Genomic DNA, 21560 nt, shown 5'->3' on the forward strand with positions numbered 1-21560 from the left:
ATACAAATGTTGGAGTCCTGTTGCTTATGTAGTTATATAAGGACAGTCGTGCAAATGATGTGAGTTGCCAAAAGACAGCCAGGAAAATGGACAGCCACTTGTGCAAATGTCCTTACAAGTAGCATTTGGCCAAAACAACAGCCATAAAACATTCCATTGATATAACAGTGACTGGCTTTTGTTAGTTTGGAAATTCTTGTATGAAAAGAAATCTCCTCAATAGAGGCAGAACTAAGGCAGTATAAGCGCATGGCTGACCTCATTTGGAAGGGCATTCTGGCAGATGAGTGGATGCCCTGATGGATCTTCTCCTGATGGACTCCAGATGCATCTCAGACCTTTGTGAAACTACAAAGAACATCTCCTTCAAAGAGTTCAGTAATTAAGCAAGATGTTAAGGGAGATGCTGTGTCCTCAGATTTGTTTTCTTCACTCTTGACTCTGTTACAGATTCTTTAAGGTTCTTTACAGCTGCTTATGGGATGGTATATCAGAGAAAGAATGCGATGAAGACCAGTAGGATTTCTAATGTTATCTAGCTTAATATTTATTGAGCTCTCAGTAAATCACATCAGTACGTCCATTCATTCATACTTGCATCTGTGTGTGTATGTGAGTGTACACACACACACACACACACACACACACACACACACACACACACACACACACACACACACACACACACAAAAAGGGGTACAGGGAACATAGATGCATCTGTGTGGGTGTCTCTCTCCGTGGGCTGCAGCCCTCCTTTTGGAAGGTTTTGAATCTTTAAAGTCCTCCCTCCTGAAGTTGCTTTCACATTATTTCCAGGTCATGTCTTCTACAGCTGTTTTCTTCGGGTTCTTGTTGACTCTTTGTTTTTTATCAGTTCCTTATCAGTTCCTCCATCTTCATCTAAATGTTACTTGCATGTTGAGAGATAATATGTCTCTGAATATCAGTTACTGCTTTTAAGAAGAAAAGGCTTATTGTCTTACTGGCCTGCTTGTGGGCTTCTGAGAAATTGACTTCCCTTGAAAACTAGATGATAGACCACAAAATCCTTTGGTCTAATTGAGTAGTGGTTTGTTTGTTTGTTTTCATTTTGTGCTGAATTAGATTGAAATATTAGGATCCATAGAATCACAAAGCAGGCTTTTCCAATGTTGAATAGGACTCTGTATAAACATCCCCTTCATTTGGTTTTGCTTCTTACCAAAATAGGAATGGTTCTGCCAGCATGCTGGGTTTCCCTGTAATAGCATCTGGATTTCTAAAATCTTCCCTTCTGTTGCTCTTGTCAATCTTTAGGCCTTGAACCAGCTGTTTGAAAAAATCATGGCTCTAGACATTGATGAGCGTCACCTCCTGCGTCTTGGTCATGGAGAGGAAGAACTGGAGACAGAGAAAGACTTCAGCAGGTCAGAATACAGCTAATAAAAAACTAAACTATGCAAACAGAAAAACTGAATACATGACATTTAACCTACTCTTGCACACACTCCATGTAAGCAAGACATTGTTATAGAAAACTGGTTAACTCCCTTTTTTCCAACAGTAACAATTTTCTGTTGTGTCAAATTTTGATTTCTGTGTACAGCTAAGACCACTTTATTGCTAGGTATTACAGCCTGTCCTCACCTCTCACAAGTTAGATGCTTGTTTGACTATTTACTCTGAGTTTTAAAAAGGGAATATGCTTCAAATTGTGCATAAACTAAAATGAAAAATAGAACATGGGGATGGGAAGATTACATGGAGAATCTTTGAAAGAGCTATATCTTGAAAGGTGTTCTATAAATAACAATAATATCAATAAAATACTAATTTAAAATAATAGTGCTGAAGATTCTCTTTGATTTCAGCCCGATTGTTTGAAAACATTATTTCCTCTTTAACATTTTGAATCATTTGCTTAGATCCGTTGAATCAATTCTGTATCTCAGTAGCTTTCTCATAACTACTACTACTGTTGCTCCTGCTTCTACCTCTCCTGGACTGATATAATTATCATGGCTATATTGAGTCTGGACAGTGGGTATCTTCAGTGCAACCAAACAAAGAAACCCATTGTTTGTATGCAAGTCTGTAGGGTGCTCACAATATGTACATTTAGTAGAAGCCTGATTTTGCATAATTGTCTTAAGTTTACCTTCTATAACTAAACCTGTACGATAACCTTGGATGTTTCATGGGCATGCAGCCAATCAGTATACAGTGGTGCCTCGCTTAACGGGTGCCCCGTTTAATGATGAAATTGCATAGCGATGAAGATTTTGCAATCGCAAAAGCAATCGCATTGCAATGTTTTAAATAGGGAAAAATTGCTTTGCGATGATCGGTGCCCTGTTTCGCTTACCAAGCATCGCAAAGCGATGATTTTTAACAGCTGATTGGCGGTTCCAAAATGGCCACCGGGTAAAAAATGGCCACCAGCTGTGTTTTCGTGCTGATTCCTCGCTTACCAGGCAGCGAAAATGGCCACCGTATGGAGGATTTTCGCTTTAAGGTGAGTTTTAATCCCATAGGAATGCATTAAACGGGTTTTAATGCATTCCTATGGGCTTTTTAAAATCGCATAGCGACGAAATCACTTTGCAGCTATTTTTGCTGCACGGGTTATCGTCGCTATGCGAGGCACCACTGTATTTGTTGTTTCTTTGACATTGCAATGAAAATGTCCATTCCTTTTCACACACTGCTTTTGAAACTTCCTCAGAATGTGTGTATGTGTGTGTTTTATAAATATATTTTAAAAAACATCCAATAGAAGTTTTATTTACCGTACTCCTTCACAAAGAAAGTTTAAGTTAAAGTGAAGCTCTACAGGCTAAAGAGGAACTGGGAAACAGTTTGTGAAACAATATGAAAAGCTAATTGAGAAATTCCAACTCTTCAGCGCATGATGGTCACAGGTCTTTTTTCCCCTTTTATCATAATTCATGCTTTGTTTGGTAGCCAAAGAAAGTGGTTTCAACTACATATCTCATGTATTAGTGTATTAATCTGATTGGCAGATATGGAAGAGTAAACTATGTCCTAGCTCGGAGACTGGAGCTTCTGCGGGAAGTTGGCCGATTACAGGAGAGTTTGGGTGTCCCAGGAGATGTTTCCTATACATGTGAAACAGCCGGCCACTTCTTCTTATATCAAGTAAGACATTAATAGAACAGTTTTATAGGCTAGGATGAAAGACATGCACTGTGGTTCATTGCCATATCTAACACCAGACCACTGTTAATTACTAGAACAGTAGATATGGGACACAGTTGGTTCTGTACAACCCATTGGTTCCATTGAGAAGGAATGTACTACACTAGCTCTTGGACTGGTGTAAATTGTGGAATATTAGAAGAATTGGACAATAAAGAAGACGTAGAACCACTACTAGAGAAATGCACTATCAGAACAGTCAGGACAGCAGAGCTGTCTGCTGCCAACCAGGAAAGATTGTCATAGCTGGGTTTCCCTCTCCACTGACCACATCTAGCAGCTTTATGGCTCTCCAGGACACCTAGAATCATTCCCCAAACAGATGTGAGCACAACATACTAAGAATCCTGGAGATGGGAATTAGCCTGAAGTTCTCAGAATTGGACTGAAAATCAGATGTGTTTCATTTTAAGATAGAGTGGCAAATGGAGGTATTATTATACTGTGTCTTGTTTTTCCTGTTAGTGTTTTCACACTGTGTAAGATGAGTCATTATTAGAAAGGCCAGTGTTCTTATTTTATATGAAAGTTGATGAGGAGTCTGAACTGACTTCTACTTAGTTCTTTGTCTTGGTTATATATTATATAGTATCATGTATTTCATTCACCTTGAATGCTGAAAAACACATTCTGGAAAGAAATAAAGAAAATCTTTTGTTTTCTTATATTTTTCCTTGAATCCTAGTTAAGAGGTCCACAGTTGCTTACCAAAACATATTCCTCTAGTATGTTTGTGGATATTTTACAGAGTGCAATCATGTTAATAAATAACAGAGAAGATATGCCCATTGTCCTGGGGTCCAGAGAATACCAATACAAGAAATTACAATGCAAGGGGGAAATGCTGACATAATTATACAGTGGTGTCTGAGCTTTTCCCTTTCAACTACATCCCCTGTCTTTATAACTTTCTAAATCAGGGGTCTCCAAACTACGGCCCGCAGGCCACATCCGGCCTGCCTTGCTGTTTTATCTGGCCCATTCTCTTCAGCCCATGCAAACGCACAGGGAGTGCAGGTAGGTGTGTGGGCATCTGTTGGGGGTGCATGTGTGTGGGGGAGCGTGCATGCAGCTGTGCATATGCTTGCACGTGTGTACGTTCCTTCAGCCCTCAAAAATGTTGAAAGTATACAATGTGGCCCTCATGCTCAAAGGTTTGGAGACCCCTAATTAAATAAATACAATTTTATTATCCTGTGCATTGAATCCCACCCATATTGAAATCCTCTGAAACTGATAAGCAGAGAGAGGGCACAAGAGACTGGTGTTGTTTGTGCAAAGAACAAAAGTAACAGTGCACTTATGTAGTACAGAGTTCACTAGATTTTGGTCAAAGGAAACATAAGATAGCAAAATGCAGTGATGTATTGTATTTCCTACTTCTCTCCCTCAGGTAATGTCTCGTTGGGAAGAATATATGAGCAAAGTGAAAATTAAAGGCAGCAAACCTCCAGGTGTGGCTGATATCAGCAGCTTCTTTCCTTTTCACCAGTATTTTGCAAATGCCCCTCAACCAATTTTTAAAGGTAGATCTTATACTGAAGACATGGAAATTGCAGAAGGGTGTTTTAGACATATCAAGAAGATATTTACTCAACTCGAGGTAAGGTTTCTAAGACCAGGATACCCTTGCATCCCATCTTTTTAATTACAGAAGCAGGAAACGGTTCTGTTAATGGAAATAAATGACATAACTGTCTATACTGAATTTTCATAGGTACCTGTAAATTGGATCATAGTAAATAAGAACTGAAAGCTCTTCAGAAAAGATATTAAATGCCATCTTGAAGTCTCAGTTTTCTGACGAAAAATGTAGAAACGGCTCTAGCTTTTATTTCTGTGCATATATAAAGAAGGTAAAGGTAAAGGTTCCCCTTGACAATTTTTGTCCAGTCGTGTCCGACTCTAGGGGGCGGCGCTCATCCCGCTCTTCAAGCCATAGAGCCAGCGTTTTGTCCGAAGACAATCTTTCCGTGGTCACATGGCCAGTGTGATTTGGACACGGAACGCTGTTTACCTTCCCACCGAGGTGGTCCCTATTTATCTACTCGCATTTGCATGCTTTCGAACCGCTAGGTTGGCGGGAGCTGGGACAAGCAACGGGTGCTCATTCCGTTGCGTGGATTCGATCTTACGACTGCTGGATCTTCTGACCCTGCAGCACAGGCTTCTGCGGTTTAGCCCACAGCGCCACCACCATATATAAAGAAGACTACTTATTAAAGTTTGTATCAGTAATATTTTAAGAGGATAAGAAAGATGTATGAGGCAAAAACCTATGAAGCAACAGTGTCCGCATTGAAGTGCTCAATTATAGGGAAGGTGTGATGATCGGAGGCAAAAAATTAGTGTAGATCATTTTGTCAGACAAGTTGTTTATGGCTTCTGGGATTTCTCCCTTTTCTGTGTTTTGATTATTCCTAATGGACCACACATCATATGATCAAGTACTAGAATATTAATTAAAAAATTCAAAGATCCCCTGCAAAAATAAATCAACAGTTATTGGGCTTTTCTTACACTGTAAGAGTACAAGACAGTCTTTTGGAACTAATCTAATGGGTGTTAATTTTACTTCTTCCATGTTAATAAATATTATTTTCTGATTTTGTGGAGCTTAAGTGCTTTCTTGGAGCAGTTGGGGTTCTCTCTGTCTCTCTCTCTCACACACAGAGAGAGAAAGAGAGAGAGAGAGAGAGAGAGAGAGAGAGAGTGAAATATAAGGCCATTTTCCGTATTGCAGTTTTTGAGTTGGCACAGTAAAGGTATTACAGTGTTATGTGTTTTAACTAGACATGGTATACTAGACTGGGGATACAAATATCAGCATTTTACTGTTTCAGTCCCTGCCCCCCAAACAGATCCAATTACTGGTTGCTGCACGGCACACACGGCCAGCGTCATTCTTGTCGCACCAATCTCAGACGTAGCTTGGCTGGCATCACCCTGCACAGCTGACCGCTCCAGTGAGGAGATGGGCTGACGATTCTCCCCGCTCAGCTGTTGAGCTGTTGGCTACATGGGGAGGCAGGGAAGCACCAGCCAGGCTACTTCCATGATTGGCACAAGGAGAACTATGCCAGACCTGCTGGTTCAATGAGAACTAATTAGACCTCACAGATTGTGGGGGAGGGACTGGACTTTCCAGGCACCTCTGATGCCAATATTCGTATTCGTACCCCCTGGGATACAAATGCAAATATCTCATGTCTAATATTAACCTTTTATTTTGGAATAATACTTGATACGCCTGCCTTTTTAAAAAGAAGGGAATTTGTGTGGTTGTTCCTTATGGCTGCAAATCTTTGTCTGTTAATTAGGAAGCTACATATTTTCTTCATTGGTCAGAGATGCTTCCAAAACATGCCTGTTTTTATAGTAAATCTATATAAATGCTACTGCAAGAGGGGCTGATTAGAGCAGTAGGCATAGATAATCTATGGGAAACCCTGTTGATTTTTGAATGAATAAAGAGTTTTGTACAGAGAAATCTTGTCTCTGTACAAGTTAAATCGAAGTGGGAAGCATTCATGTGGGAGCCCCAGATATGCAATCAAAACAGCCACAGCTGTCTGGATCACAACTGCTGTTTTGGGCGGTAATTTGACAGTTACATATTGTTCTGCATTCTGGAACAGAACTATGAGTGTCATCTATTTTCTGCAGGAATTCAGGGCATTCGAACTACTACGCAGTGGGCTGGACAGATCCAAATACCTGCTTGTAAAAGAAGCAAAGATCATTGCAATGACTTGTACGCATGCTGCTTTGAAACGTCATGATTTAGTCGAGTTGGGTTTCAAGGTAATGCCACAGTGGAGAAGGTTGAGATTTCCATTTGTTTCTTAAGAGTCATCTGCTGTCCATATGAGAATCAAGGACATCAGCTTCTCTCTGCCCCTCCTTTCCCCCAGATAGTTACAGTATCAAAGATTTGAAGTGGGTGTAGCTTCTTAGGGGGCTTTAAAAGCAACAACATGATAAAGAGTACCTTTTGGAGTGGCAATGACAGGTTGGGCACTGATCTTGGAATCCCCACTGCCTCTCTCTCAATAAATAACCTCCAGCCAAAACAAACTGACAGTGGCACCGTCTTTGTCCATTGAGGTCTGAACAGTGGAAAGTGAGGAAGAAGCAACCCTAGATGCCCACTCCACCCTAAGTCAACATCCAGATAGGTGGAGGGAGATCCCATTTCTAGCACTTCTACCATCTCCAATAGAACCTGTTTGTCAGAGCTAACTAATTCAGAATTGTTCTTCTAATCCAAGTCTTACATTAGCTAAGAAGCTGAGAACAATCTCAGAATCTTGTGTTTAACTCTTGATGGTCGGGAGCTAGCCTATGAGCTGCCTCCAACTGTTGCAAGTCTATTGCTTTCAAGGGCCCATTTCTGTTTCATGCAAAATTCTGAAATCTTTTAGCAGATGAAATGTATATTGTGAAGTATGAATACAGGCATGCTAGGTTAAGAGTATCTATGGAAATAAATTGTCAGTCATTGAAGAGAAATACTAAACATACAAAAACTTTATTGGAATTGTTCAGCGTATTGGGTAATGAAGCAGTCTACAAATGCAAGAAATAAATAAAATAAGTAGTTCCATGGAATATTGCATTAGGTTTGTAGCAGATATAGCTTCACTATATAAACCAGACACATCCATTTGTTTCAGTTGTGGTCTTAGGTTATGGAAGTCAGAAATTGGAACAATACCACCCAGAAAGTCAGATCTTACATGTTTACTGTACGCAGATCATATTATGCGTATATTTCTTTTAATACATTACTATGCCCAGTATACTAGTAAGCTGGTTACAAGCTTCCTAGATTAATTATTTCCATTTTCACTATATATAGTGTCTGCTCTTACACTCATGTGTGTCTTCTTAATTTCCTAGTATGATAACATCTTGATGGAAGAGGCTGCTCAGATACTAGAGATTGAAACTTTTATACCACTTCTCTTACAGGTGAGAACACAAACATTCCTATAGTTTATGGTCATTTTATTTAAATTATGTTATTCTTTGCATTTCAGGTTGTCTTGGAGCATATAAAAATAGGGAGACTTATTGTAAAAAGAAAAAAAATGTGTTCTGGTTGACAGACATGTACAAGTAGGGCTAGCCTATGAGCTGTTGCGGTGTTAAAATATTAGGCTAGGAATTGGCCATAAGACTCATGGATGATCTTGGGCAAGTTAGACTTTGTCAACTTGACCTGCCTCACAAGGTTGTAGTGTCAGTAACACAAAGAGGAACAAAGCCATAGTACCACCTGGATTATTGGAGGAATTGTGAGATAATTATAAATAAAATTGAGAAGTCTTCCGAACCTTATAACGGGAACCTAACAGTATAGGTTTAAAATGCATCTCATATTTGACATCTGAGTTAATAGTAAGCTATCTGTGATGCTCTTCATTGGGTGACAAGGTCACATATATAATACTTGAGCAATAACATCAGAGTGCTATTTAACTTTACACTCTTTGATAGTTTCATTCTGTTGCCCATCATCGCTGAAATTTATCCCAGAAAAGGTTAGTTTCAGTATGAGATTATATAACATTTTCAGCCATGTCAGAGTAAATTTGGATATCAAGGTCTAAATGTTTTTACTTTTGAAATGCTTCTATGGATCACATAAACTTAGTATATATATATTTTTTCTGTCAGTGTCTTTGTAGTGCATTTAACATAGCTGAAATGTAGAACTCAAGCATGCTGTAGCAGATTGGTTCAGTCATTGTAACGCAAGGTTGATTGTTGATCAGCAGTGGTTTATTTACATCTTGGTTGCATTTACTAGAATCCACAGGACGGGTTCAGCCGATTGAAAAGATGGATTATGATCGGGGACCATCATCAGTTGCCGCCAGTCATTAAAAACATGGCTTTTCAAAAATATTCCAACATGGAACAGTCTCTTTTTACTCGTTTTGTTCGTGTGGGAGTGCCAACTGTTGACTTGGATGCCCAAGGAAGAGCAAGAGCAAGGTAGGGGGAATGTGTAAGGATAAATTTAGATTATAGGCGAAATTCTTGGATGGCGGTAGGAAAATTCCTACCATTATCAAAGTCTGCCTTGAAGGCTATATATGCAGTAGCTCTAACCTTTCTCATTAGCCCTGAGATGGATTTTATTTGTTGTTCTTTTTATCTTTGCATGCAAATGTATCCATTTTACAATGCAATTCAAACCAGCTTTCCATTACATGCATGCAGTGCCTAGCAAAGAAGGTCCAGCTAGCACTGAGGGGTGACAGAGCAAGAAGAAACTAGCAGTGTTCATAGTACCCCCAAACAACAGTACCAGCAGCAGCTTACAGTCCAGAATACCTCACCCCTGCAACAACAGGGCAAGCTTTCGGAACATTGTCTTGACAAGAATGGCACACCAACCCCCAGAGGAAAGACATGGTGGAGGTGTACATGTAGGAGCCCTGCAAAACAAAAGAGATGGGTCCCTTGTCTTACCGGGCTGAGACGGGTCTGTTTGGGGAGGTCTGGGCAAACATCAGTGGAGCTGCTGTCTTGCCCATCAACTAATGTGCCAATGAGAGATCGTTCTCAGGGAGGGAAATTGTCAGCCCACACCACTCATGCCTGGATTTATAGAAAAACATATTTTCCTGAAGGTAATAATTATTGCTACCATTGGTGGGCTTCCCTGAAGTCCCCTTTAAGTAAGAGAAAATGGCGCACACAGCTCATATTAAGTATGCCATGCTTCAGTCCGCTGCCCCCCTCCTTCTGCCTCTTTCATTACTCCAAGTGCTACTCCAGGATTGTGCTCACCCACTCGACTGTACTGAGCCCCTTGCTGTTGGCACAGTTCCCACCACAGGCTATCTGCTGCTCCAACTTGCCTGCCCATGTTGTCCAGGGTATTTGCTCACTCCCTAATGTGACCTGTTTCAGCTCCTATAAACAAATAATGAGAAGGTTCCATTTTGTTACTTAACATTTTTCCTGGTACCTATATACTACTCTTATTGGGATTTTTGAAAATGTATGTTCTTCATTCTTGTTGTGTCACTGTAGTGCAAAATGGCTTGTTTTATACTGCTGCGTTTGCTTTTTATGCATTAGAGATACTAGACGAGTGCCATATCTTTAAATTAATTTAAAAAGAAGCACAAAGATACTAAAGGGTGTGAGTACTTAAAAACTGAACCCATCAATAACTATGTTCCATTCTATTTCTCTTTAAAGTCTATGTAATCTTTACAACTGGCGTTACAAGAACCTGGGTAACTTGCCCCATGTACAACTCTTGCCTGAATTCAGAACGGCAAATGCTGGTTTCCTGTATGACTTCCAGCTGATAAATGTAGAGGATTTCCATGGTGTTGGAGAATCAGAACCCAATCCTTATTTCTATCAGGTAAGAGATATGAGTAATTGTCCACGCTATGGGACAAAATCTTATTGCCCAAAATGTGTGTACAACTCAAGGTTATAGTACTAGCACTAAGGTGGAAGTCCTGTCCCTGAAGCAGTTCTACTGTTGCGTTCCACACTGGGTCATACCGGGGACTCAGAACTAATTGGACAATTCCATAGCACAGTTCCCTGTTTCCTGGCCACTTTACACTGGCATGAATACTAAATGTATTTTCCTTAAGATGTTATTTTTTCATAGCATTAATTGTGAAAACAATGCCAAGCATAGTGTTTTTTTTGACACTAGTTAAAATTGGAAGTAATAAGCAGCAGACCACCCCAACATATCCCCACCACCATGCACAGATACACAAATAGCCAGTATCCCATTGTGTCACTCTGTCTCCACAGTGGAAGTGACATCACTGGCTCTGACAGATTACAGCTATTTACAGAGTTCTTTTTTTTTAATTTCAGGGTATGCACAACTCACACACAATGATACAAAGTTGTGCACACCCTGAAATTGAAAAAGGAGTTTATCAGCTAACAGTCTGCTTCAGCCACTGACGTCACTTCATTGCACAGGAGGAGCTATGTTGGCTGTTGTATAGAAGAAGAAATTTTGTAGGTAACAGAGTGTTTGTACATAAAAGAACTTGGCTGAAAGTGGTACTATTCCTTTTTGGAAGTGTTTTGCTAGATGTAGCTCTAATTCTATTTGACAATTCAAACACTTAATAATGTTCTCTGCCATTGAAAGAAGGAGATGGTTGTCTTTTAAGTATCTTACTTGGTACTTCTTTTTGCACTGCAAGCCAATTATTTTTGCTTAAGCTGATGTTAAGGAAGTAATCAAGCTATTGTTAAGATGTTATAGATATCTATCTCTATAAAGGAAGACAAGGTGTATTAACGTAGTGTGTTGAGGTCATTCAGACTGCACAGTTTTCTCTGTTATTTTGATTTTCCTTTCTTGAAATAGAGGATCCCACTCAAGTCACTTGGGAAAGTTGCTATACAGGAGTTTGGCTGCTCATTGTCCTTGCTTTGGTATTTTTCCCCATAATAGCTATACAAATGTTCTCTAAGAAGACATATTAAACAAATCCATGCTTGTAAAATTTTGCAGAATCTTGGTGAGGCCGAATATGTTGTTGCACTGTTCATGTATATGTGCCTCCTTGGATACCCTGCAGAAAAAATAAGTATCTTGACAACATACAATGGACAGAAACACCTGATCCGGGATATAATTAATCAGCGTTGTGGGAATAATCCAATCATTGGAAGACCAAACAAGGTAACATTCCAGATACTAATCAACTACTTAATTCTTGTTTCATCAAAAATACTGGATATCATTCTGTACATTATTACTTTTATTAATTTTAAATATTTTAACCTTGCCTTTCTTCTTAAAAAGAACCCAGGGTGATTTACATCATTAAAAGACAATATTTAAAGCTAACAACAGTAAATATACAAATACTAAAAAAATACTAATCAACAAATACCACATTAAAAAACAGTAAGCAAAAGCAACGCCAAAGCACATTCAAACCAATAAGGTACAACAATCCATTTAGAAACTGTACTCGGACCGCCAGTCACTCAGGGAAAGTTTGCCTGAAGAGAAAGGTCTTTGCCACTTGTGGAAGGACAGCAAAGATGGGGTCTTCCTGTGGTGGGATGGAGTGGGGAGTTCCAAAGTCTGGAAGCAGCAACAGAGAAGACCCTCTCCCGTGTCCTAACCAAATGCACCTGTGAAGGTGATGGGACCGAGAGGAAGGCCTCTCCCGATGATCTTAACATTGAGTTGACTCATAAAGGTATGTGCAGTCCTTGAGATAGCTTGGATGCAAGCTGTTTAGGGCTTTATAGGTTAGAACCAGCACTTTGAATTGTGCTCCGTATTAGATTAGCAGCTGGTGGAACTGCTGTTATGCCGGGTATGTGATTTAATATTCTTGTCAAATGACAGATATGAAAAAATAGGCTTTGAGATGAGAGCTCTTGCATTCTTTATTTTATTCATTTATGTATTTCATTGGATTTCTATCCCACCCATCTAGACCAAAGGTCTACCCTATGAAATAATGTGGCAAAATCAAAAGATTTTGTATGCAAATACATATTTTTAGTCATTAGTTTATAAAAGGGATAGCTTTGCATTTTGGACTATTTTTAAATCTTTCAAGAATTATTCAATAGGGGGGGAGAAATTAATCCAGGAAATTATAATGTCTCATTACGTTGCTTAGGCTTTCACATTAGTTCCATTTTCTGCCTTGAGGCTGTTATTTATGAGTACATTAATTAAAATTAGGAAACTATAACAATACAAGGTTGCATTTCAGGAATCAAGTTATTATAAAAGAGAGAAGATAGTGAAATTTTAACAGTATTTTAAATAGAACTTTAAATTAGCTGTAAAGCAAAAATAAGTACTTTTTTACATTCTAGACCCACTTCCCTATTCTCAGTATATATTATTTTCATATTTTAAATACATGCATATCGAAGTCTTTTGATGTGAATGTACACAAGCGTATTTCCTGAAGTCCTGCTGCTTAGCTTAGTAAGGCACAACTAGAATAGGTCCATTAAATTGACAGAACCTATGGAAGAGGTGACTTACCAAATCCCCACTAGTTCACTCAGGCTACTCTAATTGTAGCTTACTACACTAAGCAACAATATTCCATCCATTGTTTATATGCCTTCAAGTTGTATTCAAGCTGTAGCAACCATAATAGGGTTTACAAGATATGTGAAAGATTTAAGGAGTGGTTTTACCATTGCCAGTGAGTTTCCATGGTTAAGCAAGAATTTGAACCCAGGTGTTCTGAGTCCTGAAGCTGAGGCCCCAATACTTTGGCCATCTCACGAGAAGAGAAGACTCCCTGGAAAAGACCCTGATGTTGGGAAAGTGTGAAGGCAAGAGAAGAAGGGGATGACAGAGGATGAGATGGTTGGATAGTGTCATCGAAGCTACCAGCATGAATTTGACAAAACTCCGGGAGGCAGTGGAAGACAGGAGGGCCTGGCGTGCTCTGGTCCAAGGGGTTATGAAGAGTCGGACACGACTAAACATCTAAACCACTGGTTCTTAACCTTGGGTTACTCAGGAGTTTTGGACCGCAGCTCCCAGAAGCCTTCGCCACCAGCTGTCCTGACTGGGATTTCTGGGAGTTGCAGTTCAAAAGCATCCGAGTAACAAAGGTTAAGAACCACTGGTCTAAACCAGTGGTTCTTAACCTTTGTTACTCGGATGCTTTTGAACTGCAACTCCCAGAAACCCCAGTCAGGACAGCTGGTGGTGAAGGCTTCTGGGAGTTGCAGTCCAAAACTCCTGAGTAACCCAAGGTTAAGAACCAGTGGTCTAAACAACAACAATGTCCTGGGTCCTAGTCTGATGCTATCCACTAGACCAGTGGTTCTTAACCTTTGTTCCTCAGATGCTTTTGAACTGCAACTCCCAGAAACCCCAGTCAGCACAGCAGGTGGTGAAGGCTTCTGGGAATTGCAATCCAAAACTCCTGAGTAACCCAAGGTTAAGAACCAGTGCACTAGACCACACCAACACATTTATTTATAACCAAATATCTATAAATTCCACTTACAGCATTTGATCTTTTTCATAATTTATTTATATTTATTTATTTACAATATTTTTTAGCCGCACCATTACCAGTGGCTTCTGGGCGGCATACAACATTAAAACTTAAAAACATTAAAAACATTTTAAAAGACAATATAAAATATCATATATTAAAATAATTCTTAAAACATTAAAATTAATAAGTCTTGCTGCTCATGTGGCCAACTAGGGAATACTGTTTAATTAAAATGCTGACTAAACAGAAAGGTCTTCGCCTGGCGCCGAAAAGCCAAGAGTGTCATAGGGAGGGCATTGCAAAGTTGGGGGCAACAGCCGAGAAGGCCCTATTTCAACATGACATCCCCCTCACCTCTTTCAGGGATGGCACCTTCAGAAGTGTCTCCTGGCCTGATCTTAGAGGACGGGCAGGCTCATATGGAAGAAGGCGATCCTTTAGGTAACCTTTTGTAATGCAGTTACAAAGACATTATTTTTAATATATCAGTTCTAATGGTGAGACAGTATGCATTTCTGTGGTCTGTGGGAGTTGGTTTGGAAGCTCATAGAATCACATAGAACCCTTGCCTCCTTTTGTTTATAACAAAGTACTCTTCAACAGCTTTTCAGGTTGACACATTTTGCTCTAAAAGGCCACTTTGTTTCTATCAAAAGTTCTCATGAAATCTCATTCAGATGCCACTGAATTAACACTCTCTTAATTTTTCCACTAGGTGACAACTGTAGACAGGTTTCAAGGTCAGCAAAATGATTATATAATCCTCTCCCTTGTGCGAACCAAAGCAGTTGGACATTTGAGGTATGTAGGGTAATATTGTAGCGTCATTACAGGCCGCAACCCAAGCCCACCATAACTGGTATGCTCATGAGCAGAAGATTCACAAGAGCTTAACAGAACCTGTTTTATCCTTCATTGAGCCACTGTGGAGATTGGAAAGGCATGCCTACCTTATTTCCATTCAGAATTTTCTCTCTGCTCTGCTCCTGAGAAGAACAGGGCTCTGAGTCTCAATGGCAGTGTCCTGTGCTTCCACAGTCTGAACACTCAAATATTTTAATATCTGTTATTCAATTTGTCAAAGCATTCTCTTTTTCCATAAGCATTTAAATTTTGTAATTGTAAGTCTTTGCTGTTTGAAATTATGGTGATTATCTTTAAGGACATAAGTGGCTTCATCCATTTTTATAAGCACTCTCTCTGGATACCTGGATACATTTGTGCATGTTCTGAAATTTCATGTATTTAAGGCGGTTGTGAACCTTAGCACCAACATATCAAGGCAGACTTGTCTTAGTAATTCAAGGAAATTTTGTGTAATATTCAAGGATGAAAATAAACACTTATAAATCTTTCAGGGATTACATTAGTTGTGAGAGGCATAAAAATGCTGCTATAATAATTAGTGTAAGATATTGACTAGATCTTGAAATTAAAGGAATTGTCTGACTAGGACCTTAGAGATATATGATGATACCTTTTAGATATAGATAGGAAGTATAACTTCCTATCTGATGAGAGAGCACTCTCTTCTGTGTATGATGATTATACACAAATAGATAACACCTGAAGAGCTCTGTATTTACAGATCTAAAAGTAAATCGTACTAACCTGATTTCTGTGAATAGTCAAACTGAATGTAAGACAAGATCCAGCTTTGCTTTGTATACCTTTCTTTAATAGTGGTAATCCACAAATAGTAATAATTCTTGTATTTACAGGTGGAAATGTATACCTTTAGATACACTGTTTTTCTTGCTGAAGTAGCTGGTAGCTGCAGGTAGCCATAAGCATGTTTTAATAGTTTTACTAATGGTTGCCTTTCTATCTCTTGAAGAGATGTTCGGCGTCTGGTGGTTGCTATGTCAAGAGCCAGACTTGGGCTTTATATCTTTGCAAGAGTATCACTGTTCCAGAACTGCTTTGAGTTGACCCCAGCTTTCAGCCAGCTCACAGCTCGCCCTCTCCAACTACATATAATTCCCACAGAGTATTTTCCAACAGCTCGGCAGGTATGACCCTCTATCTCAAATTTGTTGACTATTGTGTAAAGACTGAAATTCTTTTCCATGGTATATGTTCTTTAGAAAAGATTAATTCTTTTACTTCAATACAGAAGAGCTCTTGTGTTGTTGGTTTTTGCTTTAGGTCTGTCTTAATATTTCTTTATCTAAAATATTTTATACTGCCTCTCTCCTAAAAAGAATCCAAGCCAGCTTACAGTATGAAAAGAACAAATATTAGAAGCTCAATACGTTATTACAGTATTTTGAAAAGAATTACACCGATAATATTAATACTTTTTTCTTTCCTAGAATGGAGAACATCCATCTCATCAAGTGCACATTATAAAGAATATGCCCCAAATGGCTAATTTCGTCTACAATATGTATATGCATATGATACAAACTACTCGTCAACACAGACAGGTAAGGACCATTGAAAGTTGGGAAAATATTGTTCGACAACAAATGCAATCAATGAAATCTTTTGGCTTAGTGTAGGAAGTTGCACAACAGTGAGGATTCGGTGAGCCAACTACTCAGTAAGTTCCCATGATTCAAATAAGCCTACTCGTGACTTACTAAGCTATTGTCGGTCACAACTAGAGTAAGCCATGGATTTCAGCCATTGATTGGAAACTCCTGTTGTTTCTGATAATGAAATTAATTTATAAGGAAAATTTTTTTAAAAAAATCGTGACTATGTAGTAGGGCCTGGATGAGTATTTCATTTTGTTTTTTCTTCAAATTTGCAAGCCTCTTATCTCAGCACCTTTAGCAGTAAGAGATCACTCAGCATAATTTCATATTTGCTTTTATAGAATAGGATAATAAAAGTCATAAAGCCACTAACAGCAACTAACAAATAAAGCATATCCACAACATTTCAAGCAAGTAAACACCCCATGGATCTGGGGACAGAGTGGGTAAAAATATTTCCTAAAGAGTACAGAGGGGGTAGTCCTGATCTGTGTACCTTTTATTCAGGTCAGTGGGTTTTCTGTTTCACTTCACATTCTCAAGGAAAGGCGTTGGTATATAAAAACAGGAGTTTGTAGCAATTGGAATAATTTCTACATGCCTTACTCATGTACTTCCTCATAAGAATACATTAATTTTTGTTCCTTCTAGCTTGTCATTACCTCTTGGGAAAATCAAGTACAGTTTTGTTTTACAGATTTTTATGGGGTGAATAAAAATGGGTAGATTTGTGTGCTTTTTGCTACATTATATTGACTGTTCCAGTAGTCTTGGCTGAGAGGTAGTTACCCTTTTTAATAATAAATAATAGTATTAACATGGATACTAATGCTAATATTAATACAAGAAATGTCTGATTCTTAAACAAGAGATCTTGCTATTTGATCTTGTTCTGTTAGCCACAGAGTAATGGCTTCACTAGTTGAGTGGGAGGGGAGGGAGGGAGGGAGGGATGTTAAAATTATAGCTTATGTCTGAATTGGCTAGAAAGAATTTCTTGCATCTCCCATAACACTAAAATATAGTGAAACTGATTGGTAGTCAGTAGTATGAGGACAGTGACAGAGAAGTGGGTTCCCCCAGCATACAGTTGCTTTATGGAATGTGTTGCCACAAGATAGAATCATGGAATAATTGAGTTGGAAGGGGTCTTTAAGGCCATCAAGTCCAACACGCTATTCAGTGCAGGAATCCAAATCAAAGCAGATCTGACAGATGATTGTCCAATATTCTCTTGAATTCCTCCAATGTGGAAGCACTTACATCATGATAAAATAATGGCCACTAGTTTAGATGGCTTTAAAAAGGAAACAGAAAAATTCTGAAGGTCTGTAAGAGGTTGCTGCACGTGGTACCTAAGTAAAAGCTCTGTGTTAAGAGTAGCATGCCTCTGTATAACATCTAGAGACACGTTAGAAAATACCTTGATGTCTTTCTTATGGAATGAACAGCTCATCTGGTTGGTCATTGTGGGATGCAGGATTTTGGAGTGAAGAAAGATTTGCTCTGATTCTGTGAAGCTCTTGTTCAAGAATATGAGACGAGCCCTATTGCCCAAAGGCCAATCTAATAGCCTCAGATCTTAGGAAAGCAACTTTGGGGCATCATGGCCAACAGCTTTTCTGAGTTCCATGGGCCCTTTGTCCCACAGTGGGCAGCCAGATCTCTGTGGTAGCCTATATGTAATCAAAAGTGGAAATGAACGTTTTTCTGACTCCTTCTCAAAGGGAGTGCAGAATCCCAGGGAAAGGCTAGGTTCATTCATGTCCACATTTTAAATTACAGTTTAGCAGGAACACAACTATTCCATGGCAGCTACAACTTTATGCGTTTTACCCATGCACAGAAGATACATGGGATTAAAGGTGAGCGCAGCTGCACCAGTGTCTTGATCCCTTCAAAACCTACATATTGAGCCAAACACACAAACCATTATTTTGGGGTTTCTTCTGATTTTTAAAGCTTCAGGGTTGATTTTGGAGGGAAAGAGATTTAAAAGTTTCTGCAAAGGAAAAAAAACCACTTAATGCCTTTTATTATCCTTTGATAGTACTATATTTTGTTTTATTATTATTATTATTACTTTACTTCAAAATAATTCTAGTGTTCTGCTAGAGCCAGGCTTGTTATTATGAATGGGAGCTCCAGTGATTGATATCTCTGAAGATGAAGTAGCAAGAGAATTTTCTGTTTAAACAGTCGCTAACAATATAGAGTGATTGACTAACTTCATGCTTTTCTCCCATAGACCTGCAGCAAATGCTTTGGAGTGTGTTCTCCATGGTACTCTTAAGATGTTATTTTTAGCATCATATTAATTCCAAGCTTACAAAAAGAATTGAATGACAGTAATCATGCATGGATAAAAATTGTCCCAGCTGCATCACAGAAGGAGTCCTAGTTTGTTTCCGACAGCATGAAATATACATTGTGCCAAGGACAAAGGAATCCCTAATTTGAGATTCAGAGTTACTGAATACCTATAATTAGTCTCCCCCAAAATCAGTTTGGCCACATATTACAAGTTCCAGATACTGTAATTTCAGAGTTTGATTGTTGTTATCCAAATTGGTCAGTGTAAAATCAAATCTTTCCTTGGCTGTGAGAAATGTGAGTTTAGAATATTTGATCACTTGCTTAACGTCAGTGTAGAAGAGAGCTCCCTTAAAACAATGGAACAGATTACTTTGGGAGATTCAGGATAGGACTTTCTGCTATCATTTAAGTATCCAGACTGATAAAACTGTACATTCTCAGTAAAGAGGCAGAAAGAGGAAAGTGGGGAAAAGTGAGAATATAATATTAATATTTTGCTAGTTGAGACTATTTTCAGTTTGGGTCAGCAAGTTGAATAGTATGTTTATCCCTCTTTTCGAAGTGATTTTAAAATGTTATGTTCTCTTGTCCCAGGGGCAACTTAGTCGCTGTGGTTCCACTTACCTTTTTCTTGCTCCCTTCAGTTTACATTAAAGATGCCACTTAGAGTGAGAGATCCACATGGAAATTCTTGGTTTGGGTATTTTGCATACTATGAACATTAAAGAGAGAGGAATTGTGGCACCAGGGATCTTCCCCCAAACTCACTATAATAAATGGGGGTGGGAAGTTTAATATTTGAGGGAGCTTATATTAATGGGCTCCTTGGGTCCCAATAAGATTCATGTTGCAATTTTGTACACAACTAGGGCATGGGAGATATGTTTGCTTCCCTTTTGGCTCATATTCTTTGGAGGTGTGGTGCCTTTTTAATCTTTTTTTTGTGTGCTCCGCTCTTTTTGTTTACCACAAAAGGGCCCCCACTTTCAGGTCAGTTTATTTTGTGTTTTTTTCCCTCATGTAGTAATAGTGGCAGAGGAGAGGAAGCAAGTCTGGCTCAGGAAAAAGGTGGTGGTGACAAGGAGAAAAAAAGAGGATGTGAAAGAGCAGGGCTGGCTCAGCTGAGCAAGGAGGCTCCCAGTAAGTGGGGCGAAAGGAGAGAAAGGGGGAAGGGGGGGCTAGCCGAGCAAGGAAGCAAGGAGAGAGAAAGAGAAGAGCAGGGTGAGTGAGCTGCTGGTTGGAATATCAGTGACTGTGAGGCCATCTTACATACATGAGGGGAATAAAGGTGAAAAATAAGGGAAACGTCAAAATGGAAGATCTTTGCTTCTCCCATCCATTCATATGGATGATTAGTATGTCAGAGGCTCTCTTTAGGAACAACAACAAAAACATTCTGAAAATTGATATAAGAGCCTTTTCCATGTTACTTTTCATCCCTCCTAACCCAGAGGATGGACAAGTACCAGGCAGTGGGTCACACTGAACATAAGGCATGTAGATAGTATCTTTCATTTTGGATTCTCTGACTTGTTGAATGACATGTGGAACTCCACACAAAAGAATTTTTTCCTGAGGCTGTCATATAAATCAGCAGTAATAATTACTGGTAAGCAAGCAATACGTAGGGAATTCCTTAGAAGCAACATCTGACTTTCCAGCCATGCATTGGCTATAAAGTCAGCCACTGTAAAGTCAGCCATGACTTTGCATTGAAGTCTTCTGATCTAGTATGGCTAGTTCAACCCAAAGGTTGTTACAGTGGGAAATAATTCCTAAATAAAAGTCAAACCATTTTATATAGGATTTTTCTTTCTCGTTAGCAGGATTTCTTGCCCCCTCCGGCATTTGTTGAAGAAAGTGAAACACTTCGGTCTCAAAAAGGTGAAATAATTCAGAGCAAGGAAGCTGAAATGGAAACAGAAGCTGAAATCAGAACCACATCATTGGAAACTGCAGAAGAGAATACTTTGGAAGAGAAACAAAAAGCAGGAGAGGGAGAGGAAGAGCATCGGAAAATGCCTGAACATCCTGGGAGAGATAGTGATAGTGAAGACAGTGAAACAGAGGAGGGTGCTGAGAAATGAACTTTTGTCTTTCAAGCACAAGCCTGAAAAAACACCTGCATATAAAGTTGCTAACATATCCACTCTTGCAGTGGGCCAAACTTCTACTTGACAGAAGTAAATAGTATGATACTTGAAGTATTGGCCAGAATCCTATTCGCAATTTACCCGGTTTGCATAAGGAAAAGTAAATCTTAGCAAATTGCTGCTCGTTAACCAGTTGCTGGTTGTGCTTAGGATCACACACCCGGTTGCAGAGTTAAGTGCAAGCAGCTTCTTAATGAGCGGCACAGCGAGCAGCTTGGTAATGTCTGGCAATTTGCGCACTAAGAGTTTTGCAATTTCTCTTATTCAATCTTTAAATAGCTAATCTTGAACATAAACATAAGGAGCCATTGATGTGGTTGCAATTGAAGTCTATAGGCAGAATTGTGTCTCTTTTTTTTACTTGTATATGCTGTATTTAGTAAAACATTTTTAGACTA

At 39.1% G+C, this 21560-nt stretch overlaps 1 protein-coding gene across 3 annotated transcripts in view; it reads left to right on the top strand.

Moving 5' to 3' along the window:
- AQR (aquarius intron-binding spliceosomal factor) overlaps nucleotides 1-21560 on the top strand; it is a 66822-nt gene extending 45262 nt beyond the window's left edge. Inside the window, exons 24-35 of one of the 3 annotated variants that reach the window (XM_072986317.2) lie at nucleotides 1297-1406; nucleotides 3003-3138; nucleotides 4592-4801; nucleotides 6865-7002; nucleotides 8101-8172; nucleotides 9014-9201; nucleotides 10420-10591; nucleotides 11723-11893; nucleotides 14926-15011; nucleotides 16048-16222; nucleotides 16526-16639; nucleotides 20833-21560. In XM_072986317.2, the coding sequence (XP_072842418.2) occupies nucleotides 1297-1406; nucleotides 3003-3138; nucleotides 4592-4801; nucleotides 6865-7002; nucleotides 8101-8172; nucleotides 9014-9201; nucleotides 10420-10591; nucleotides 11723-11893; nucleotides 14926-15011; nucleotides 16048-16222; nucleotides 16526-16639; nucleotides 20833-21096 (1836 nt within the window). In that variant the 3' untranslated portion in view covers nucleotides 21097-21560. Of the gene's footprint in view, nucleotides 1-1296; nucleotides 1407-3002; nucleotides 3139-4591; nucleotides 4802-6864; nucleotides 7003-8100; nucleotides 8173-9013; nucleotides 9202-10419; nucleotides 10592-11722; nucleotides 11894-14573; nucleotides 14652-14925; nucleotides 15053-16047; nucleotides 16223-16525; nucleotides 16640-20832 lie in introns of those variants that run through there. The other 2 variants (XM_072986318.2, XM_078391955.1) reach the window with 2 other exon arrangements.

This window comes from Pogona vitticeps, chromosome 1, assembly GCF_051106095.1.
Source record: "Pogona vitticeps strain Pit_001003342236 chromosome 1, PviZW2.1, whole genome shotgun sequence".
NCBI lineage: Eukaryota > Metazoa > Chordata > Lepidosauria > Squamata > Agamidae > Pogona > Pogona vitticeps.